The sequence below is a fragment of the Microcaecilia unicolor genome, chromosome 5 (genome assembly GCF_901765095.1).
Source record: "Microcaecilia unicolor chromosome 5, aMicUni1.1, whole genome shotgun sequence".
NCBI lineage: Eukaryota > Metazoa > Chordata > Amphibia > Gymnophiona > Siphonopidae > Microcaecilia > Microcaecilia unicolor.
The window spans coordinates 269,776,466-269,801,848 of NC_044035.1; the positions used below are offsets into that span (position 1 = coordinate 269,776,466).

Below are 25,383 nucleotides of genomic sequence, written 5' to 3' on the forward strand. Positions count from 1 at the left end.
GAGAACCATTGGTCTAGGTGCCCCAATGTCATGCCCTTAACACCATTTCTATAAAGGCATCTTGGCACCAAGATTCCATTATAGAATACTAGTGGAAGTCATCATTGGTATGCCCCTGTTTAGGCACACCCTCTTATGCCATGCCAATGGCAGGCATAATTTGGTGTGCCTAGGTGTGCCAAGTGATGCATAGTATTTGTAGTATTCTAAACTACATGCGTAACTGGGAGACACAACCATGCTTTGACCATGGGAATGCCCCCCTTGCAGTTGGGCACTATCCAGCTTATTTTCAAAACAGAAAGACGCCCATATTTCAACCCAAATCGGGAGATGGGCGCCTTTCTCCCGTGGGCACCCAAGTTGGTATAATCGAAAGCCGATTTTGGGCGCCTCCAACTGCAGTCTGTCGTGGGAACGAACAAAGTTGACAGGGGCATGTCGGAGGCGTGGTGAAGGCGGGACTGGGCGTGTTTATCGGCCGAGGAGAGATGGGCGCGCTCGGCCGATAGTGGAAAAAAGAAGGACGCCAGAAGCGAGAATTTGGGTCACTTTTTCTTGACCCTTTTTCTCACAAACAAGTCCCCAAAAAGTGCCCCAACTGCCCAGATGACCACCGGAGGGAATCGGGGATGACCTCCCCTGACTCCCCCAGTGGTCACTAACCCCCTCCCACCAAAAAAAAAGAACTTTAAAAACTGTTTTTCCAGCCTGTATGCCAGTCTCAAATGTCATACCTAGCTCCATCACAGCATTATGCAGGTCCCTGGAGCAGTTGTTAGTGGGTGCAGTAAACTTCAGGCAGGTGGACCCAGGCCCATCCACCCCCTACCTGTTACACTTGTGCTGCTAAATGGGAGCGCTCCAAACCGCCCCCAAAACCCACTGTACCCACATCTAGGTGCCCCCCTTCAGCCATAAGTGCTATGGTAATGGTGTAGAGTTGTGGGCAGTGGGTTTGGGGGGGGGGGATTTGGGGGCTTAGCACCCAAGGCAAGGGAGCTATGAACTTGGGAGGTATTTTCATTTTTTTTTAATTGTTACAAGTGCCCCTAGTGTGCCCGGTTGGTGTCCTGGCATGTGAGGGGGACCAGTGTGGCCCCTTCCACGAACAAATGCCTTGCATTTGTTCGTTTTTGAGCTGGGCACCTTCGGTTTCCATTATCGCTGAAAACTGATACCGCCCAGCTCAAATCCGCCCAAATGTGATGCGTTTGTCCGGCACAAACCGTATTATCGAAACAAAAGATGGACGCCCATCTTTTTCGAAAATATGGTCTGGCCCGCCCTTTCGCGGACCTGTCCTCAGAGATAAACGCCCGTCTCGTCTTCCGCCAGGGTCACTTTACTCATACTACCCCTCTCCTCAAGTCGCTTCACTGGCTCCCTATCCGTTTTCGCATCCTGTTCAAACTTCTTCTACTAACCTTTAAATGTACTCACTCTGCTGCTCCCCAGTATCTCTCCACACTCGTCCTTCCCTACACCCCTTCCCGTGCACTCCGCTCCATGGATAAATCCTTCTTATCTGTTCCCTTCTCCACTACTGCCAACTCCAGACTTCGCGCCTTCTGTCTCGCTGCACCCTACGCCTGGAATAAACTTCCTGAGCCCCTACGTCTTGCCCCTTCCTTGGCCACTTTAAATCTAGACTGAAAGCCCACCTCTTTAACATTGCTTTTGACTTGCAACCACCTGCCTCCACCTACCCTCCTCCTTCCTGTACACAATAATTGATTTGATTTGCTTACTTTATTTTTTGTCTATTAGATTGTAAGCTCTTTGAGCAGGGACTGTCTTTCTTCTATGTTTGTGCAGCGCTGCGTATGCCTTGTAGCGCTACAGAAATGCTAAATAGTAGTAGTAGTAGTAGGAGATGGGCGTTCGCGTTCAATTATGCCCCTCCACAGCACCTAGGCGCTACCTTACAGAATAACACCTAGTGCATATAGGTACCTGTCAATTAATGGCTTCTTTGATACTCATAAGTGGCATGCACCTCTAGGCATCAGTTTAAAGAATTGCCCTGTATGCAACTAGGTATACTTGTATTCTAGGATAGTTGGTTATAAGCCCCATTTCTTGCTATCTTACTTCTTTCTATCAAATGATCTCTCGTTTTCTCGCTTTATCTCACCTTGCCCTGTGTTGGAAGAATGGTTATTGCAAGCGATAACTTGCTATTCTGATTAACCACTGCTCCTTTCCCGGCTACAGGTTGCCTGTGGTGCACATTCAGAATCACTTCCTGTGGTGATAGACTTCACAAAGTATCTACGTGTCCCACACACAGTAAGCTTGCAAAAAGCTGGCTGTGGGGACCAATATGGAGTTAGCACTGTAAAAACAGACTGCAGAACATCATGAGGAAAAGACAGATCTCTGTTCTTCACGTTTTCATCCTCCACCTATGTGTTAGTGGTAAGTAGACCATAGAGACCCTTCCAATACTGAGGGGACTAGGGTATTTTCATACAATTAAATTGATTCTAATATATTTACAATTTGTTTAAGTGTTTGTAAGGGTGTACTTACTGCACCACAGAGACACACAACAAATTATTCAGCAACAGTTAACAATTGAATTGTAGAGTGTAAGAAACACATCTATTTTACCAGAAGAAGGTCATGTAAGATGGGATGTAAATTCCATAAACTCCTCTGGATGCCTTTAGTACTGACTCCACTGGAAGGCATATACACCTGTCAGCTTGAATGGATGTGCAAGTTTATGCTATGAGAGTCCAGGGGCTAGTCACTTGACAGGGAAAAATGGACGCCATGGTAGTGCTGAAATAGAAACGTTATGTGTTCTGAATGATACTAAAATGCCTGCTTAAAATAGTCTGGTTCCTCTGGTTCAGTGGGACTACTGTATGCTGCCATGTGGGAGATCTGGGTTTAACTAACAACCTAGTTTCTGCTTCATAGGATGCTGCATAAGCAGTGTTCAGACTGATGGGAGAGGGGGAGGGAGAGGAAATGGTCAGAGGGAAGGAGTACTAGCCATTAATCAACAGTGACACCTACTGGCCATACTTAGGGTGCATATTTACTGGGTTCTAAAGGGAATTATAGTTTTCGAGCCTGTGCTGAATGTTAAAAAAAGAAGGCAAATTCCCAGGTAATTTTGAATGATGGATCACTGTGCCATAATCCCAGTACAAGCTGGTTTCAATTAAGCTAGAAGTCCAGAACAGCAGGGGGTAACTGCCAGATAAAAAATAATGCTTAAAATAAAGAATATGGGCTACATTTACCAGCAGGATTCTTATCTGGTACGTTTAAGCCAGCACAACAAAGAGATTTTTATACTTAAGGTACTTGCTAAACTGAATTTGAAAATTGGACTTTTAAACAGTTAACTTTATGTATGTACATATAGGTAATGCAAAGTGGGGGTGGGGGGAGTTATGCTATCAGATTTGTGCATATTATGAAAGTAGGCATATGCTCTTTCAAGGGACTGGAAATCCTCTTCCCACATAAGGTTGACATGCTGGTTAATGTACCTGTGATTTTATTTGCACTAACAATTCAAATTTTTTTTTTTTTTTTGCCCTTAGGACAGCCAGAGGGTGATATTGAAAACGATGAAATAGTTCATGTAACAGCAGGCAGTGACGTGACTTTGAAATGCATCCTGAAAGGGAACATGACAGTAACACAAATGCAGTGGTCTCAAATTGTAGACTTAAAGCAAACCATGATTGTAGTGCACAACCCAAGCCATGGCACGTCTTACGGCACTTTACATGACACATTTCACAATGTCTCCGCTGAATTTAAGCCACCGAGCACATGGCTGCTGCATCTGATCAGTGTGGCTCCCTCACAGACTGGCCAGTATTCATGTAACTTTGCGACTTACCCCTATGGGACGAAATCAAAAATCATTCATCTCTTTGTTCAGACAGAAGGTAAGTCATGTACATAATGTTCACAGTATTTTACAAGAAAATCATGCTAACATTGATCTGAATTCTATTAAATTAAGAGTCAAAAAAATTATAGACAGGAAAAAAATATCTGTAGGACATACCCCAATATTCCTCCCGCCATAAAAACAGGCTTCAACAAGGCCAGTGCAAGAGTATGTGGAGGAGTGGCCTAGTGGTTAGAGTGGTGGACTTTGGTCCTGGGGAACTGGATTTGATTCCCACTTCAGGTACAGGCAGCTCCTTGTGACTCTGGGCAAGTCACTTAACCCTCCATTGCACCAGGTACAAATAAGTACCTAAGCTGCATTGAGCCTGCCATGAGTGGGAAAATGCAGGGTACAAATAAAAATATATATATGTATATATATTGGGAGTCCTATGCAAACCTTCAGACTTATTCCTCCCTCCTCAAATTAATTTTCAGGTTCCTATCCCATTGGCAACCCCTCCCCTGATTTTGATAATTAAACTCTACAATCATGATCATCCTACAACAATGCTATACAAAATCATAATTGGACATTGTGTTTTTAAGTGTTAAACTTTTTTTGCAGGTAAAAGTGTATGCTTAAGGTTCTTTAGGTTTATGCGACAGTCAGGACTTGTTTTGCTTTTACTGCGGCTGCTTTTTGCTGCCCCCTTAGAAACTGCTGTCTTAGGCAATTGCCTAGTCATGCCTTATAGTTGGGCCAGCCCTAGGTTCTGATATACTATTTTTGCAGCATGAAAAAATGCATCACATGCTGAGAATCTCAACATGTTCAACCATTTACAGAACTCACAAATTTTTTCAGAAGTGAAACCAGTGCACTTACCCAAAAGAAACTTTACATCGTAATCTTTAAAATACTCAAATCACACAAAACCCAGAAGGGTATATACATACATATGAACACATAGTTTTATAGTGTGCTTAGATAGTAAAATCTAAAGTTAGATGCCAATTGCACGCATAAATTATGCAATGCTAGCACTTATGTGAATACAGTATATACTTATGTAAGTGCCAGACAGTATTCTACTACCCACATGCACAAATCACTTCCACGCCCCCCCCCCTGATTCTATATATAGCATCCAAATCTGCTGCTTCTGAGATGCATGAGCAAATAAATAGGATAATGAGCTCTGAACCATCAATAATTGGATGCTAACAACCAATTAGTGATGTTAATTGGCACTCATTAAAATTAGCTCGCACATCTGGATGCGTGCAGTTCTATAAGGCACAGCGCCTAAATCCCATGGAGTGGATCTCAAAAAGGGGTGTGGCCATAGGCGTGTCAGGGGCATTCTAAAAAGTTGCATGCAGAAGTACAGAATACTGCCTAACTTGGCCACCGACATTTAAACCAGGTTTTAGCAGTATAAGTTCAGTGCCTAAAAGTTAGGTACAGGGTCTGCGCTAAAAGCTATTCTATATAAGACGCACACCCTTTATAGAAGAGCGCTTAGCACTAAATTGTTAAGTTTCAGCGCTGTTTATCAAATTCCCTCCTATGCATATAAATGTGATGGGAGCACGCACGTGGACGCAGCGCCGACGGGTCTCCTGGTTACCCACATAACTTAAATACCGTAAGTTATGCGTGTCACTCAGCACACATAGGCACCAGCAGTAACACCTGTCATAGACACGGCATAATTGTTGGCACCTACAATTACACACATCAACAGGGGCAGCCCAAGACAATCTGCCACCTGAAGCAAGAAATGACCTACCGCCCCGGCTCCTCCTCCACCACCCCCTTCCTTCTCCAACCCCCTTACCTGAAATTACCTTTTCTATTCTTTTCTTGTTTTTATTTTTTTAAAAGGCAGTGGCAGCAGTAATTCCTGTAGGCTGTCCTGCCGCCAATCTCAGCTCCTTTTCTCTACTATGTGTGGCCCAGCTCTCTGATGTAATTTCCTGTTTCCTCAGAGGCGGGCCTCCCTTAGTAAAGAAAAGGGGCCGGGACCAGCGGCAGGGCTGCCTATGGGAATTGCTGCTGCTGCTTTCATTTTAAAAGACAAGAAAAGGCCACCACTGTGCAACATTGGTGCACAGAGGTGGCCCTAATGGTAGGGCCACCACTGTGCACCAATGTTGACTTATGCTCATATTCTATAATGGTGTCTTGGTGCTCAGATGCCATTGTAGAATTGGCGCTCAGTGTAAGGTATTGAGGCACCTAAAATGAGTCACCAAGTTATAGAACTGCCCCCTCAGTTTGTACGAGAGGTAATTAAGGGTTATGGGCCAGATTCAGTAAATGCCACCCAAATATGGGCATCAAAAAACATCAGTGCCCAGTGCAATTCTATAAAGGGCAGTCCAGGATGAGTGCTCTTTATTAAATACTGTTGGTTGCTGAATTTCACGCTCAACTTTGGTCATGCGGACCTTTACCAACTGAAGCCAGGTGTATAGCCTAGCATGCAAGTTGAGCGTGCATGACAGGATAGTCTATAATATTCTATAATACTACGCGCAATTTTCTGGAATGCCCCAACCCGCCCATACCTCTCCCATGGGAACGTCTCCTTTGCAGTTGCATGGCACCTAACTTTAGGCACCATTTAGAGAGTTCCCACATAAATGATTTGCTGGAGCAGTGCTGCAGTAACCAAGGAGAGACGGATGTTGTGATAAAATGTGAAAGCAGGGGAAAACTGAGAGTGGTCTGGGCCCTTGGGCAATGAGGACCTTTGGGCTCCCCCTGGTCCTGCTGCTTCCCTCTTCCCCTGCCACTGACCTTTTCCTTTGGTCCTGCAGCTAAATCAGCCATTTGCCGCTGACCAGGGCCGCCAAGAGACTAGGCCGGGCCCAGGCCAAGGCCGCCCCGCCTCGCCCCCCCCTCCACACCGTTGCTGCCCCCCTGTTGCTCCCCCTGCCGCTGCAGTCCCCGGTCTCACCTGCCTGCCTCCACGGCTCCGGGCCCCCTTCATTCAACGTGGTAGTAGTAGATTGTGTCTCTTCTGGCCTTCCCTCCCTGTGTCCTGCCCTTGTCTGATGTAACTTCCGGTTTCCGCGAGGGCGGGACACAGGAAGGGAAGGCCAGAAGAGAGCCAATCTGCGACTGCTGCTTTGAATGTAGGGGGCCAGGAGCTGAGGAAGCAGGCAGGTGAGACCGGGGACTGCAGCGCCAGCGGCCTGACCCAGGCATCAGGCCCTCCTTGGAGGCCCGGGCCTGGGGAATTTTGCCCCCTGCCCCCCCTCTTGGCGGCCCTGCCGCTGACTCTGAAACTTCCCTCTGCTGCAGCCTGTGCTTGTAGAAGAAGGAAGTGACATCAGAAGGGTGCAGACTGTGGCAGAGGGAAGTTCCAGCATCAGCAGCAGATGACCAATTTAGCTGCCGGTGCACCTGCCTGCGAAGAGGAGGTTTGGGGATAGGAGCGCAAAAGGGAGAGACGACGAGCGCATCCTGGTTCCAGAGGAGAAAGAAGGATGTTGCACATCGGACACATGGGAGGGAAGCACTGGACCCACACACACACAGCCCTGGGCCCTCAGGCACTGCCCAGTTGCTCGCATGGTCAGTTTGCCCCTGTCTTTTAGGGCAGCCCTGAAAACAGGGGCGTAGCCACGGGTGGGCCTGAATGGGCCTAGGCCCACCCAGTTTGGGTTCAGGCCCACCCAGCAGTGGAGGCAGCAGAGCGGAGGGAGCAGGCTGAGCTCCGATCCTGCATCTGCCTCCCTCTCTCTCACGGCAGTGCTTCCCAGAAACTGCCTGCCTCCGCCACGATCGCAGGATCTACCTCCCTCTGTCTCAGCACTCAGCAGCAGTGGTAGCGATTCATACATGCTGCCTCCTGCTTCTAACCCAGAAGCGTCTCCTCTGCCGCGTCCCGCCCCAATATCACAACTTCCTGTTTCTGCTGGGGCAGGACGCGGCAGAGGAGACGCTTCTCGGTTAGAAGCAGGAGGCAGCGTGTATGAATCGCTACCGCTGCTGCTGAGTGCTGAGACGGAGAGAGGTAGATCCTGCAATCGTGGTGGCGGTAGGCAGCGTCTGGGAAGCGCTACCGTGAGAGATAGGGAGGCAGATGCAGGAACGGAGCTCAGCCTGCTTCCACTGTAGATTTTTTGGGGGAGAAGAGGGCGGGCAGGTGGAATGGAATGGGAGGGAAGGATGGGGGCGAAGGAGAATCGCAGGACATGGATGGGAGCGGGAGGGGAGGGCAAGGGAGAAAAGAGAATTGCTGGGTATGGATGGATAGGGGCAGGGTAGAGAGGAGAATTGCTGGGTATGGATGAATGGAGGGGGGCAGGGGAGAGAAGAGAATTTCTGGGTATGGATGAATGGAGGGGGGCAGGGGAGAGAAGAGAATTGCTGGGTATGGATGGATGGAGGGGACAGGGGAGAGAAGAGAATTGCTGGGTATGGATGGATGGAGGGGAGGGGAGAGGAGAGTTGCTGGACATGGGTGGATGGAGGGGAGGAAAGAGGAAAGAGGAAGGTTGCTGGACATGAGTGGATGGAGGGGAGGGCAGGGGAGAGGAGGGTTGCTGGACATGGATGGATGGAGGGAAGGGCAGGGGAGAGGAGGGTTGCTGGACAAGGATGGATGGAGGGAAGGGCAGGGGAGAGGAGGGTTGCTGGATATGGATGGAGGAGAGGGAAGGGAGAGAGAAGAAATGCTGGACATGGATGGAGGGGATGGAAGAGTGAGGAAGGAGATGAGATGAGGGAAAAGGAAGAGAGGAGAAAAACTGCACATGGATGAAGAAAATAGGCAGAAGCTGGATCCACTGGACAGTCAAATCTGCGGAGGACCCAGCTTTTACTTACAGATATAGAGCAAGAAATGAAGAAGAAAGGCAGAAAGTAAAGAAATAAATGGAAAGGAAGCCCTGGAAACAGAGTTAAGAGGACAGATACCAGCAGAATCAGATACTGGGCCAGCATGATCAGAAAAACAAAGTCACCAGACAACAAAGGTAGAAAAAAAACCCATTTTATTTTCATTATAGTGTTTGGAATATGTCCACTTTGAGAATCAGGTGCTCAACATTAAAAGTTTATATTTATTTACTTATTTATGGCATTTTATCCCACATTAAACATGAATTAGATTGGAACCTGGGATCATTTAATTTTTTTTTTCCTGGAGAGAGTAATGCATTGCCTCCCCTCTCCCCCCCAGGCTCTCTCCCCAGGCTATAGCCAGCTCTGCAATTTTGAGGGGAGGTGCACAGGTGGACGGGGGGGGGGGGGGTGCAGAGGAGCCTGTTGTTAAACATTTACCAGCACACCACTGTCTAGTGCCCACCCATCCAACCTGTTGGCCCACCCAAAAATTGACTTCTGGCTACGCCACTGCCTGAAAATATCCCTCCTGACCCCCTAAGAGTTTTCTTCTGTCTGACCCCTCTGTCTTATGAACTGTACTGACATGATTTTAAAGTTAAGCAAGAAAGACACAGGAAGGCAGAGAAGCGCTGTGTAGAATTTTCTGCTTTTTTTTGCAGGAAGTCTATTTTAACCACTTCCTGCATGTTTTCTGACCTCATTTAAAGCTTCAGGTGCCTCCAGCTGAGCTTTTAAAAAACGAAACCTTCAGATCAGACAGATTTGCAGAATGTTTCTTCTCTGTCACTTCAGAGTTCACATATTAACCAGTGAACACTGGTTATATTTTAATTAGGACGCCAAAACATGTGGAGCTCCATTTTCTACAGAATGCAGATATCAGATTTGAGACATCCAGGTCAAGATATGTTCAGTTCCAGTGGTATTTTAGAAAAGGATCTGTTGATGCAGAGCTTTTTCTAAAATATCCATAGGAATAAGTAGCTTAATGTTAAGTGCCGGGGTTTGAGAACCTGGGGAACTGGGTTCCATTCCCACTGCAGTTCCTTGTGACCTTGGAGAAGTCACTTAATCCTCCATTGCTCCAGGTACAAAAACTTAGATTGTGAGCCCACTAGGGACAGAAAAAGTGCCTACATATAATATGTAAACTGCTGTGGTTATACCACAGAACGACCGTATATCAAATCTATGATCTTATGCCTCCTTTTGGCTGGTATGTGTAGTGGAAGCAGCCATTTTAGAAATGTAGACATGGATCAAATGACACAACCCCTGCAGCTTCCCCAAGAAGGTATCGGCATTTACAGATGGAAGTGGCAATTAATTTATTTAATAATTTATTGCACTTGATATACCTCAATGGGTGTAAAAGACATCTATGCAGTTTACAACATAGTAGAGAAATGGAGAGGAAAGAAGTAGAGAGACAAATAAGAGAAGAAGGTAGATTAGAGGAGGCTAGAGAAGTTTCAATCAATAGAGGAGCCAAAGGTCTCAGAAAAGATGGGTTTTGAGTAATTTCTTAAATATGTGGACAGAGGATTGGTTCTTGATGTACAGAGGAAGTAATCTCCAAAGCTTGAGCCTAGGTATCTAAATGCTGTTTCACTGGAGATGGTCAGATACAAGGCCGAGTGAGATGGAAGAACAAAGAAGTTGTTATCGGCTGAGCAGAGAAAGTGAGAAGGAGCTTGTTAATAAAGGAGGGGGCAGTAAGCAGACGGCCTTTGTAGATTAGTAGGAGGAGTTTGAATTTGATATGCATGGAAATCGAAAGCCAGTGTTCGGAGCGAAGCAAGGGTGTGACATGGTCAAAGCAATGAGAATTGTGGAGAAGTTTGATGGTAGTGGATTAGTTTAAGGGAGTACAGAGGAAGACCTGCATAAAGTGAATTACAGTAGTCAAGATGGGTCATAATCAATGCTAGAATAAGGGTGCAGAGAAGGGGAAAGAAATAAGGGCAGATGGAGCAACTACAGTGCATAGCGAAAAATGAGGAGCAAACAATGGAGTCGATTTGTGGTTTAAAGCTAAGTTTGGTGTTGAAAATGACACCCCAAATTTTGGTTGTATCTTTGAATGGAAGTGGTCTATTGTCAATGGAAGGGCAGGGTGGTAAGTCATGTAGGTTGGGAAAAATGATTGATTCACATTTAGATGTTAAGAAAAAGGAGACTGTCTTTTAGCCATTTAGACATCTGGGTGAGAAAGTTGTTCAATGATTTTGGGGAGGTAGATGGATCAGAAATGTGTGTAGCTGTAAGTGCTACCAGTTAAGTAGTGGGTTAGATAAGTAGTGAACCCACAAATTCAGTGTGGTTTCATTTTGCAGGAGGATATAAACTACACGGGATTAAGGAGTGTAACTCCTTTAAACCCTCATGTTTCAGCCCTTTTTAAGAAAAAACCTGCATGTATTTGAGTTGCTGTAAAATCTAATATGGAAATGTTTTACCTATACACATGTATTCCCTTTGTAAAATGAAGAATGCATGTGTAGATTTTAGGCCTGCCCAAACTGTGCCCCTTTGAAATCTCTGGGTGCTATGGATATCCATGTTAGAGCCAAACCAAATTTCAGTTTCGGTACAACGCTGAAACCGGCCAAAATCCTTTTCCTGCTCAGTTTTTGGTTTTGGCCAAAAGGTTATTTTAATTTTCAACCATGCTTTTGGTTTTGGCCGTAACTAATCATATGTTTTTCTGTTGAAGCCAAAAATTTGTATTTTCTCATGTTTGTCTCCCTTCCTCCTCCTCAACCCCTGAGCAGGAGTTGCCCCTCCTTCTGAACCCTCTGAGTGCCTCCCTCCTCCACAAATAGCCTCCCACTCCACACTGGGCCTATCTTACAATCCATGTTCCCAGTTACTCCTGCCTATTTTATCTTTGATCTCAAAATGGCTGCCGTGACTGGTGCATTGCTCCTGACCTGACTACACTACCAGATCACCAGGGCTGTAAACCTGCGGGGGGGGGGGGGGGGGGGGGGCTACTCTTTACATTTTTTTTTTTTTGAATCTGTGATTGCAAGTAATAGAATCACAATTTTGCACAATAGTTCATATGGTAAATAGAGTGCTCCAAATAAATGCTTTTGATACAAATTTTAGCAGAAATTTAAGTCTGTAAATTTGGGATGATAAGGTCCTTAGGAATTAGCCTCTCACTGGAGTTATGATTTATTTATTTATTTATTTAGATTTTGCTCACACCTTTTTCAGTAGTAGCTCAAGGTGAGTTGCATTCAGGTACTCTGGATATTTCTCTGTCCCAGGAGGGCTCACAATCTAAGTTTGTACCTGAAGCAATGGAGGGTTAAGTGACTTGCCCAAGATCACATTAAAACCTGGGCTTGGTGCACATTTACTGGGATTTCCCCATATGCTAAGCCTTGATTTAGCGTGGCACTTTTTAGGGCATTTCTGGTTTTGTGTTTTTGCAGGACATGCACTAATGTTCCCATTAGCGCACAGAACCTGCAAAAAATTACAGGAACACTTACCACCTCCTATTTAGGAAGTGTTAAGTACTACTGCACACTGTTCCTCTAAGCTGTGCAGAGTCCTCCACCTACAATTCTACCAGTGGGGGGTGCTGTTTCACTATTCCATTTCCAATAGTGAGGGACAAGCAAGCTCTGCAGGACTCCAGGGAACCTACCTGTCTCTAGCAATTGAAAACACAATACTGCCCCTACTGGCAGCAATGCAGTTGGAGGACTCCCGCTCTGCTTAAAGGGAACAGTGCTCCTGTGTTAACTCTGCATTATTCAGTTTGCATGCGCTATTCTTAAGGCTCTAGCCAGATAACTCAGAAATGCCTATTCCCCACTCATGCCATGCCTCCTTCAAAAAAAATTTCCTGAAAAATTAATAACACAGGGTCTAGCACACAGAAACAGGAAAAATACCACAAAATGCTTTAATATGTGTGTACGGAACCCTCTTTCATGTGCTAAATATGCATTAAGAGCTTAACACTTACCAGCGAAGGAGTAGCCTAGTGGTTAGTACAGCAAGCTTTGATCCTGGGGAACTGGGCTTGATTCCCACTGCAGCTTCTTGTGACTCTGGGCAAGTCACTTAACCCTCCATTGCCCCAGGTACAAATAAATACCTGTTACAAATAATACCGGTTTACCTATGTAAACCGTTTTGAATGTAGTTGAAAAAAACACAGAAAGGCGGTATATCAAGTCCCATTCCCTTTCCCTAAAAGGACCCCTTAATGTGGAAAAAGCCTTGTGTATTTTCTAAAATTGATGTAGTAATTCCCTTGTAGGTAGAACACAGTAGAGGAGAGTGTCACACAGGAGCACTCGAAAAGATCAGATCACACTTTGAAGTCGTGATAAAAAGAATTTTTATTCAGCAATGAAGATCTCACAGTACAACGCCCAACATGGAACACATTTCGCCTAAACACAAGGCTTTGTCAGGGCAAAAGAAGATAAGTTTCCAACAAATCACATAGAAACAGCTAAAAGTCAGCCAGCAATGCAGTCAAAAGATATCAGATGGCAGCAGCAACTTGTAGAATAAAAATTCTTTTTATCACTTCTTCGAAGTGTGATCTGCTCTTTTGGAGTGCTTCTAATTCCCTTGTATACTTTCCAGTACTAACTCTACCTATCCTCTCCTCCTCCCCCATTCTCTATTTCTGTGGATAACACTCTCATCCTTCATGTCTCATCAGCTCGTAACCTCGGGGTCATCTTCGACTCCTCCCTCTCCTTCTCTGCACATATTCAACAGACTGCTAAAACCTGTCGTTTCTTTCTCTATAATATCAGCAAAATTCGCCCTTTTCTTTCTGAGCACACTACCAGAACCCTCATCCACACTCTTATCACCTCTCGCTTAGACTATTGCAACTTGCTTCTTACAGGTCTCCCACTAAGCCATCTCTCTCCTCTTCAATCTGTTCAAAATTCTGCTGCACGACTAATATTCCACCAGTGTCGTTATGCTCATATTAGCCCTCAAGTCAAGTCACTTCACTGGCTTCCTATCCATTTCCGCATACAGTTCAAACTCCTCTTATTGACCTATAAGTGCATTCACTCTGCAGCTCCTCAGTACCTCTCCACTCTCATCTCTCCCTACATTCCTCCCCAAGAACTCTGTTCACTGGGTAAATCTCTCTTATCTGCACCCTTCCTCTCCACTGCTAACTCCAGACTCCGTTCCCTTTATCTTGCTGCACCATATGCCTGGAATAGACTTCCTGAGCCAGTACGTCAAGCTCCATCTCTGGCCGTCTTCAAATCTAAACTAAAAGCCCACCTTTTTGATGCTGCTTTTAACTCCTAACCCTTATTCACTTGTTCAGAACCCTTATTTTATCATCCTCACTTTAATATTCCCTTATCTCTTGTTTGTTCTGTCTGTCTGTCCTAATTAGATTGTAAGCTCTGTCGAGCAGGGACTGTCTCTTCATGTTCAAGTGTACAGCGCTGCGTACGTCTAGTAGCGCTTTAGAAATGATAAGTAGTAATAGTAGTAGTACTTTCTCTTGTTATCCCTTGTTTGTCTGTCTTCCCTTACTTTATTTTATTTTATTGTAAAAACTGCTTTGATGTCACTGACGTGTTTCTAGTACATCTAATTATAAGTGAAAATTTTTTTTTGTTGTATCGTATCAGCCATATCAAGAAACAGAGGCACAAAATCCCACCTTGAAAAATAGCCAATCTCAGGCACAGGTGTATTAGAGAAATAATATGAATCACTATCACGAAATGCGGTTTGATTTTCTGAGTGTATCTATTTTTGTTTTTGTTCCAAGCAGAAGAAACACACAGTGTACAGGAAATCGTTCTGAATGAGACCTTTGAAATTTCATGTGTAAAGAATGTATCCTCTCTGTCTCCTCCCGTCTTGTCCTGGAAATGGTCAATGGTATGTATACATTTCTCAACTCTACAGGCCTGGTTAATCCTGGTGCACAGGAAGGGTCATTTTCAAGAGCCACCCACATGACGTAAATAGCTATTGGCCAGGATAAAAGGGCTTTTGGAAAGTTTGCCACTCTATTGCAGGTAAATGTAAGCACACTGTCCCACAATACAAATAGTTTTACTTGCATTTTTGCGGAGGTCTTCCAGAGCAGAGATAGGCCAGAGGACAGGGCAACGTATGTAATTAAGGCAGTAAAATGTACCTGCAGAAAGGCGGATGTAAATTCCTGCAAGAACCTTTTCCCTGAGCAGTTTTCAAAGAACAAGCATGTTTATTCTTTCATATGAGAACTGGTGCAAAAAACCCACTAATATTTTTCACTTCTGCACTAAAATTGTTTCTACTAAGAAAGGCAGTAATCAAGGCTACAGAGCGCCCCCATGGACCCAGCACTTCAGTGCTCTGTGGATAGACATAAGTGTTAAGTCAAAATTAGTGTTTGTAGACAGAAATGATACAATATGGGCTGCTAAGGTATGAGTCTCCTATCTATAAATTTTCAGAGGCACTAAAGGGGCAGTCTATGTGAGCACCTCCTTTAGGTGCCAATGCAGCCCAGGGAGTTCCTATTCTATAATGGCATCTGAGTGCCCAGATCCTGTTATAGAATACTAGCGTATCTCGGCATCAGCACCAGGGGCGTAGCCAGACTTCGGCGGGAGGGGGTCCAGAGCCCAAGGTGAGGGGGCACATTTTAGCCCCCCCAGTGCTGCCGACCCCCCCCCCCCCCCCCGCCATTGCCGACCGCCTCCCGCCACCACCACCACCAACTTTGACCCCCCCCCCACCGATGACCCTCTCTACCCCCCTCCTGCCGCCAACCCACCGTCAACCCGCCTTTCATCTACCTTTGCTGGCGCGGGACCCCAACCTCCGCCAGCCGAGGTCCTCTTCTTCCTTCATTCTGTTTCTGAGTGTGACGTCCTGCACGTGCAGGATGTCAGACTCAGAAACAGAATGAAGGAAGAAGAGAACCTCGGCTGGCGGGGTTGGGGTCCCCCGCCAGCAAAGGTAGGCGACGGCGGGGGAGGGTTGGCAGTGGGAGGAGGGGTCGAGAGGGTCATCGGCAGGGGGGTCCAGGGCCAAATCTACGGGGACCCAGGCCCCCTTGGCCCCACGTAGCTACGCCACTGATCAGCGCATCTAAAATGTACGTGCCCGCAATTACACCTGCCGTACAGCTGGCATAACCACAGATGCATACAAGCGGCAATGAAATGAGTTAACTTACAAGATTGTGTCAATTACATACATAACTGGGAAACATGCCTGTCCTGCCAATGCTCTGTCCGCATGTATGCCCCTCTTGCAGTTAGGGGCTACGCAGGACCGGTGTTATGGGAGGCAAACCGGGGCCCCCAGCACCAGGGGGCCCCCTGGTTCAGGCATCTCTTTCCTTTCTCCCCACCACGGTACATTTCCTCCTCCCTTCCCCTCACCTTCCCGCTCTTCTTTAAAAATCCAGCACAGCAGCCATCCTCACAAACTGCCTCCATCTACCCTGAAGCTTTCCCTCTCTACCACGGTCTGCCCCTTCTGATGCAATTTCCTGTTTCCGCCTGGGCGGATCGCGGAAAGAGGGAAAGCTTCGTGGCAGCCAGAAGCAGCTTGTGAGGATGGCTGCTGCGCTGGGGCCCCTCTGAGAAGGGAAATACATTTTTAAAGAAGACCACAAGGTGAGGGGAAGGGAGGAGTGGCCTAGTGGTTAGAGTGGTGGACTTTGGTCCTGGGGAACTGGGTTCAATTCCCACTGCAGGCACAGGCAGCTCCCTGTGACTCTGGGCAAGTCACTTAACCAGTGGTGTGCTGGAGCAGGCTCACAAGAGCCATTTGTTAAGTTTTTAAGAATTTTGGGAACCGGTTGTTAAAGTAGGCCTCCCCATGGCTACTTTAAAAACTGATTCCCAAAATGTGGGCTTGGGCCCCCTCCTGAATTCTCTTTTACTTTGCTGGCAGTGATGCTGGCCCCACCAGCCAAGTAAATAGACTGCTGCTGCTCCCTGCTCCTTGTTTCTGACTCTGAGCATCAGGCTGGGACTTTTCATGGAAGCGCAAGAAGGTTCCATCATGCTGCTCAGAGCCAGAAACAAGCAGCAGAGAATGGTGGCAGTCCATTTATTGGCTGGTGGGGCTCGGCAAAGGTATGCCTAGCGTGCCTGCACAAGGGAGGGGAGAGAGAGGCATGTATTTCCCCCCCCCCCCCCCCCCAAATTTCAGGGCCGGCTATGCCCGGAGAGAGAGCCCGTTGTTAAAAATTTACCAGCACACCCCTGCACTTAACTCTCCATTGCCCCAGGTACAAATAAGTACCTAAGCCACATTGAGCCTGCCATGAGTAGGAAAGCACAGGGTACAAATGGAAAAAAAAAAGGGAGGGAGATGGACTGTGGTGGGGAGAAGGATAAGAGATGCCTGGACAGTGTAGTAGCAATGCAGGCAGGGAGATCAAGGGGAGGGGGCCCATATGTGGTACATTTTGCTATATTTGCATGTGTACATGACATGTAAATACAGGTGCATATTTATAGAATTGCCCTTTAACTCCAGGATTCTATATATTTAATTTCTTTAACAATTTACTAATTCTTGGTAAATTTCCTTTGGAGATGGGACATATTGCACTCACACCTATACCAAAATCAAGGGTCTTAGATGTGTCTCTCACCCCTAGATTCAGGCCTATTGCAGAGATTCCTTTACTCATTACTGAAGACTTTTGTTAGTCAGCAGCTATCTCAGTATACTGAGTCATTTTCGTGCTTGCATACATCACAATTTGGTTTTCGAACCCAGTACAGTACAGAAACTCTCTTGTTAACTCTGAATTCAGTTGTTCACAACTACTTATGTAGGGGTAAACAATTATTATTGTTACAATATGACATTTCTGCTGCATTCGACTCAGTTGACCATGCCCCTGAGGCAGGCATTCTGTAACGCCGAAACACAGACCATGTCGGGTCCCTTATGTCCAAGCAGCGAATAAAGTATCTTTTAAAGCACCACCTCTTGTGTTGGATTGCCCTTTGGCCAGCATCTACTCCTTCGTTCCTCTATTGTATACGTAGAGGTTCTTCCTGTTTGATGTGCCTGTTTCATGTCCATTCTCTGACCATGCATTCCCCCTCCCCCAAATATTTTTTTCAAAATAAGTAATGCACATTTAGTGCACAGAGACAGAGAAAATACCACCAAACACTTTGACGTGTTTTGCAGTAGCCTGTTTTCCCATGCTACAAGTGTGTTAAGGGTGTAATGCCCTTTAGTAAAAGGGGTCCTAAGTTTGTACCTGAGGCAATGGAAATTTAGCTGACTTGCCCAAGGTCACAAGGAGCAGAAGTGGGATTTGAACCCTAGTCTTTCTGGCTCCCCACCTGTAGTCACCAGTGGTGAGCAGTCGCCATGTATATTCAGCAGTGGTATACCCAGCGTGCTTGCCACCTAGGAAGAGTCGCCGCTCCGCTCTCCCCCCCCCCAAGGCACATCACACCCCCACCTCCGAGGTGCATCATATCCCCACCCTCCACCCCTGAGGCGCATCACCCCACCCCTCCCCCGAAGTGCATCGCCCCCACCACCCTTCCTCCTAGCAAGGGGGTGCATGGAGCAGTTGCTCAGCTGTCAGCTCTGCTGGTCCCTTGCTCAGGAACAGGAAGTAACATCAGAGGGGGCAGGGGACCAGCGGAGCCAACAGATGTGCTACTGCTCCGTGCACCTCCTTGCTGCCTGCACCCAGGGTGAACAACCCCCACTGTCCCACCCTTGATACACTACTGACATTCAGCGCTGCAACGCTGAATATGCAGACTTTTTAAAATGCTACAGCCAGAATTAAAAAAAAATAAAACACTTCCTGTTGAGCCTGAATATTGACCTGTCTGAATCTCTGCATGTCTACCTTTAAGAAACAGAAATTGTCAGTGTGCTGGTGCTGAGTGAGAAAACTTGGCAGAGGAACAGAGGGGAAGGTTACAGATGGAGACAGGAACACTCAGAAGTCAGTCAAGATGTTTCTTCTAAGGAAACACAAGGCCTTGGGATCTATAGGTGCTGCCAGGAATTATAAAGTAGCCCATCTGTGGTTCTCAAACTGCATCCAGCAGCCACAGATATATATGGAATTAAAGGGCTCTTTTACTAAACTGTACTAGCAAATAGCCTTAGCATGCCCTAACATGGGACTTTCCCACATGCTAAGCCCATTTCTTGTGTGGTCGTAAAATGGCTTCTTTTCAATGTGTTTTATTAATGTTACCATTAATGTGCAGCCCTTTAAAAGAATTACTGCAGGAGCACTTATGGGCTGATGATCAGAAGTAAACGCGGGTGCTAGAGGCTATTAGCGCCGTATTAGCACCTGCATTTGTTACCGCCCCATGATCATAGCCCCCGAGCACGTAAAACAACGCACCTGCGGGCTCTGAACGCAACTAGCATGCAAATGCATGCTAAACAGAGCACTTAGTGCAAGCAGCATGCAAATGCATGCTAAACCTATTCCTTCCCAATGACCAGCGAGCATATAAGGGCGTTATATGGTGTGAAGCCCCGTCTAGCTGGATAGGGCTGGGCGCCGCCTTTTTCAAGGTGGTGCTGCTGGAAGAGGAGAAGAGGAGGGAGTGTACCTCCCTCCTCCAACAAAAGTAGGGGGCAGGAAAAAGGCTCACTAGACCACCAGACTTGGGGGGTTTGATTTGCGGCCCACCAGGGCTTTTTGGGGAGGGATGCGAGGGGGTTAGGGGGGCTGAAGACCCACCAGACCTCCAGCCTCCTTGTCAGTGGCTGGGGGTGGGGGTTTGATGAGGGCACAGAGCCATGCTGTTTGGGGTCTGGTGGTTCCACAGACCTCCAGCCCCTGTGTTTGACAGGTCTGGGCTTTTGACAGCCCAGACCTGTCAAACAAGTGCGGGAGGATTCAGGCACAATCCTCCCGCACTTTACCCTATGATCAGAAATAATAGCGCACATAAATATAAATTTCCATCCTATTATCTCTGATCATAGGGGCAGTAAAGCCCCGCGCTGTTACAGCACTATTTTTAGAGTGGTGTTTGGAACAGTGCGGAGCTTTCGATCATCTGGGCATGACTGCCTCCAACAGTATTGAGGAGACAGTGAGGGCTCCCACGTTAATCCTGCCATAACCAGATAGCGTGCATTAATGTGCTCACACTAACTGGTTACCAGTTCCATGCCCATGCTCTGCTCTTTCCCCTCCTGCGCCATGCCCCTCCCAAAAAAACTTTTAAAAAAAAAACGTGCACTTAATGCTTGCAGATGGCAAAACTAATGCAGGATGCTTTAGGACATTCTGCATTAGGCTATTAGGCACACATTAGCATCTAAAACAGCTTAGTAAAAAGGCCCCTAAATTGTACCATATCCTTGAGTTTATTTATTTATTTATTTACTAGTCCAATTTATAACTTGCCTCTCCCCGAAGGCTATAAAGCAGTGTACAACATATGAAAGAACAACAGAGTGATACATCAAATCAATTCACATTAGCATAAAAAATGAGATACAGGAAAATATCGGATATACATTAATAAAACCAAATTGATTAAAATAAGGCAGTTCAGCCAAGAAGGATGACTTTGCTAGGCTGTTTAAGGAAAGAAACAGATATGAACTGTAACTGTGCCCATGTAAATGCAGACCAATATTTTATAGAAAGCTCAGAGTGTTGAACTTTCTGTAAAATAGATTTAGCACCACCGAAGATGTTTGTGTATGTAACTTTGCATATGCACCTAGGTGGCTGCCTAGTATAGGCTCAGGATGGTGGAAAACAAGGGCACACTATTTATTTCTTTGCTCAGGACCAAGGCCAGGCTCATATATAACCTGGCAGGCCGATTGCAAACACAACACCAGACTTTATGTATGGTGAATAACTTAGTCCATACTCGTTGTAAAATTGAACCAAAGCAAACTTTACTTGAATTCCATTTGATGAAGCAAAAGAATAATAACTTCCTTATATAGGTGGCCAACATATTTATATCATTTTCTCCTTCTTCTCTCCAACACTTTAATACATTAGAGATGTTACTTACAATTCCAGTCAAACCCTTGATGGTATGATTTGTAAATTATAACAAATACTCTTCTCTGCATACTTTACCTGGGCTGTTCCCAAAACAGATTACAAAAGTCCATTAATCAGTATCTCAGACCTGCCAAGTCTCTCGCATTCAGCAGGAGGCTCTTGCTTTGTCAGGTCATCTCCCACATTTCCACTGGGGCAGCCACAACTCCCTCTGAAGGGTGATTCTCTCCTTCCCCCTACAGAGGGTCCATCATGATCTTCACTTCTCGCTACCTCCCTGTGGTCTGCTCCCTCCACTCAGCTGTACCATGTTCCTGCCAAGACAGTGTCTGTCAGCGGTGTAAACAGCAACCTACTGCAGAGCCTCACGCTTAGGCACGCTCAGGGATGCTAAGAGGGGGGGACAGGGGGGACAAAATTCCCTGGGCCCAGGCCTCCAGGGGGGGCCCGGCGCTGCCACCGCAGTCCGGCCCGCCCTCCATCGCTCCCTGGCATTGAACTTAAGCGCCTCACCTTTGAAAGCGCAGCAAGCAGCGGCAGACCACTCCTTCCTTCCGTGTCCCACCCTCACCTGACGTAACTTCTGCAAGGGCGGGACATGGAAGGAAGGAGTGGTCTGCCGCTGCTTGATGCTGCGCTTTCGAAGGTGAGGCGCTTAAGGTCAGTGCAGAGGGCCCGGAGGTGGAGAGAGGGTCCGGTGGCGGCAACCTCGGGTGGGGGGCCCCGGGGGCGGCCTTGTCCTGGGCCTGGCCCAGTCTCTCGGCGGCCCTGGGCACGCTGCATGTCACTGCCAAGTCCCACCCTCATCTGACGTAGTTTCCTGTTGCTATGTGGCAAGTGCTGCACTCGCATAGCACCTAATGCGCCTCTGTAAAAGGGCCCCTTAATGCATAGTAATTTACAATCCCTTATAAAAGATGAACAAAGTCAGAATTAACATTTGGCCTGATCTAACAAAGCTCAAATCAAATAGAACAAGAGAAAGGGTGTAACTTCATTTTTATTTTTGAGCAGGGAGAGAATGGAAGGGAAAAAATATTGTTCAGCTCTGAAAACCACTCAGAGAGACCATACTTGGCATTAGGCAATGAACGAATTCAGCTGCTTGGAAATTATACGTTGAGCATTTCATCAGCCACAACACTAGATGATGGAAGGAATTTCTCCTGCTACGTAGAAACCTATCAGAAAAAAATAAAGAACACCACCACCCTCAAAGCTTTTGGTAAGGTATTATTAGGACACTAGCAGAAATAACCACTCTTTTTCAGGTTAGAGGACACCCTAAGGGTCCCAAGGATTGGAATCATTGTGGGGTCCTTTTACTAAGCTGCTGCAAAAGGGGGCCTACACTGGCATTGGTGAGTGTTTTTGACATGTGCCGAGCCCCCTTTTACTGCAGTGGTTAAAAGGCTTTTTTTTTTTTAAAGAAATGGCTGTGTGGCAAATGAAGCACTTGCCGCACAGCCATTTCGGGGAAAGCACTTAGGCAATGGCTCCTGCAGTAACCAGCACTGCCCAATTACCGCTGGGTAAACACCGGTGCCATTTCTGGCATGCGCTGGGGGGGTGGGAATTACCAATGGGCTGCTGCGGTAGCCCTTCGGTACTTCTAGTTTAGTGAGCGGTAAGCCTGTGTTGGGCTTACCACCGCTTAGTAAAAGACCCCCTGTATGTACAAATAATGTGAATATGTAATGCTTGCCTACAATTAATTTAATGATCGTTTTCATTATATCCAGCCTAGGAGCCAGCTTTGTGAATGTTATGGCAGCTTGAACACTCCCAAATATTAAGCAAACTCTTTCACTGTGTCCAGGGAGAGGTAATTTAGCACCCCCAATCATTTTGAAAACTTGACTCTTATAATATCCAGCAATGTAATAGCTGAGCTGCCAAGTTAGCCCATTCTAGGAGGGAAATTTTAGGCCAGGCTTGAACTTCTGACAACCCCATTCAGATTGATTGATTGATTGATTGATTGACTGATTAGGATTTATTTGTTGCCTTTTTGAAGAAATTCATCCAAGGCAATGTACAACAAGAATAACCTGGACGTAGGCAATACGCAATTAAAGCAGTCAAAGATATTCAAACACACTATAACATAGTATGCTACTTCTAATGTTAACACAACTCATTAAAATATCTTAGAGAGCACGGGGATAAGTGGAGTTGGAACATATAGACGGAGAAGATAGAGTAACAGGAGTTTGATAGAAGGAATGGGTCCACGGAATCTTAGCGGAGATTGGGTGGCAACACCGGTAATTGGGAAGCAAAACCAGTGCTGGGCAGACTTCTACGGACTGTGCCCTGATCTTGACTGAATAGATATGGATGGGCTGGAGTGTAAATTTTAAGGGGCTTCGATGTTAGCTTCAGAACTTTTAGTACAAGAACAGTGTTGAGCAGACTTCTACAGTCTGTGCTCTGAAAATGGCAAGGACAAATCAAACTTGGGTATACATATAAAGTATTGCATACCATGTAAAATGAGTTATTCTTGGTGGGAGACTGGATGGACCGTACAGGTCTTTATTTGCTGTCATTTACTATGTTACTATGTACTTGATAGCTCGGTAACAGTTTAAAGTTATTAAAGCCTCTTAGAACAGAAAACTAGGGGCCACAAGATGACCTGCTGTTATGAAACCGATTGGTTACACCACAGCTTAATATATTTGGATTTGATACAAAAGTATTAGAGGAGTGGACACTTACCCAACCAAACCATTCCATGTCTTTCTGCTTCATTTTCTAAGGATTTGTGGATATATTTTTCACTTGGCTGTTGTGAGGTAGGATGTGTGGCTACTTGGAACAAATACTGTTTTAAATGCATTTTACTTCCGAGTGTAGTTGACCGCTTAGGAACCTTCTGCAGATGGGATGCTCATGGGATGCTTTACGAGGCACTCCTCCATGCACTCCTCACTGAACCAAATGAAGTCACCTCCAGTCCAGGTCTTGGCTGTATATTAAAAAATGCAATCTGTATGATTGATTAAAAGCAGGTAAAAAAAAAGATATATTTACAGACAGATATGAAAAGGCAAAGCTAAGCGAAAAGTTAGGCATTTCTTGTTCCCTGGAACACTTCCTACTGGCTCCCTAAGTAAGGACACTGCCTGTTCCTGATGCTAGGAATCTTCTTTTTCACCCAGGTTCACAGTCAGGAATTCACATTTCTGACCTGTAAGATGCCTCAAAGCATCTCCTAATCCAACTCCTCTCAGATTTCCTTGCATCCAAGATGGGATATACAAATAGGAATCTCCCACACCTCCTCTCTCTTCACTTAGGTGTTCTGCAGGATGGAAAAAGCTAGAAGAAAGGATTAGTTGGGTTATTGAGCCTAACTGCCAGGACTTTGAACTGCGTAGTCCAGACACTCTATTCCTTGATTGCTGTTAATCCTAGTCAGGCAGATATTCAGAAGAAGGGATTTTCACCTCCCAAATCCTGGGACTTCTTCCTTCTAGGCCTCACCACCACAGATGAAGTCATTCTTCTCTTCCACCTGGACCCCAAACTGTCCTTTAATCAGGGCCAAATTCCTCAAAGCTTGGAAGTCAGTGACCTCACTTCCTGTCTCAGGATGTAGAGAAGATTCAAAAGACCAATGACTCCTCCCTTCTTCCTTTATCCTAAGACCAGCTTGATAATTCAAAGTTCAACCCAGGCCTGAGACTCCAGACTGCTGAGCTTTCAGCCTATTACTGAATGACAGAAAAGAGGCAAAAAAACAATTTTCCTTCCTATGCTTCCATATTCTCCTCCCAAGGGCATTCGCAGTGGGGCAAACCATCTGCACACTCCGAATCTTATACATCATACAGCTATCCGAGTAAATGGTACTCATTGCCACCAGCTATTGTGTTAATAACTGAGACTTATGATAACAATCACGAGGACATTTTAGTAAACCTTTCGTACCAGCTATAAGGTCACAAAAGTTAAGCCTATACCTTCTAATTCTATAAACCTGAGCACCCAATTTCACGCTTACTGCACAACGTTACACTTCAAGTTATAGAACAGTGTCAGTTGTGTGTGTAACATAATTTAATTAGCTGCTAATTGGCATTAACAACAAATTATTGGTTATAATTGACACTAATTAGCAGTTACATGTGCAACTGCAAAGGAGCATGGACCTGAGAGGGTCATGGGTGGGTCAGGAGAGTGCCTAGCAGTAGTACGCACAATAATTACTAGGCAAAAGCATTTACACTGGCTCTTGAGCTAAAGTAATTGCTTGCACATAAAGTTAGGCACAAAAATGTGGTGTTATATAATGATAATTGCACGCCCAATTACCAGTATAGAATTCACGTTCAGCACATGAATTCTATACTGGTCCCTAGCTTTAGGAGTCCTTTTGAGAATTACCCCCATATGCTATATGTTTTTGTTTATTGCAGTACTTACATACTGCCTCTCAGGAAAAAAGTGGTTTACAAGATAAATGGAAACAGAAAGAAACTACAAAATAAATAGAACAGGAAGAGAGTAGACCATAAGTGAAAGAGAGAAGTTAGACAGAGAAAAAGAAAAAAACTGCAATACTGTGAACGTGAGCCAAACCAGGACCCACACATGGATAAGGAACTTAATTAGGGAAAGCCTA

The 25,383-nt window shown here is 45.8% G+C and overlaps 1 protein-coding gene across 4 annotated transcripts in view; it reads left to right on the top strand.

Annotated features, from left to right (window-relative positions):
• Positions 1-2,318: 2,318 nt before the first annotated feature.
• Positions 2,319-25,383, top strand: part of CD96 (CD96 molecule) — a 70,399-nt gene continuing 47,334 nt past the window's right edge. For 3 of the 4 annotated variants that reach the window (XM_030204186.1, XM_030204190.1, XM_030204189.1), the window contains exons 1-4: positions 2,319-2,421; positions 3,567-3,920; positions 14,526-14,638; positions 21,765-21,975. In XM_030204186.1, coding sequence (XP_030060046.1) covers positions 2,364-2,421; positions 3,567-3,920; positions 14,526-14,638; positions 21,765-21,975 — 736 coding nt within the window. In that variant the 5' untranslated portion in view covers positions 2,319-2,363. The remainder of the gene's footprint in view (positions 2,422-3,566; positions 3,921-14,525; positions 14,639-21,764; positions 21,976-25,383) is intronic. The other variant, XM_030204187.1, reaches the window with a different exon arrangement.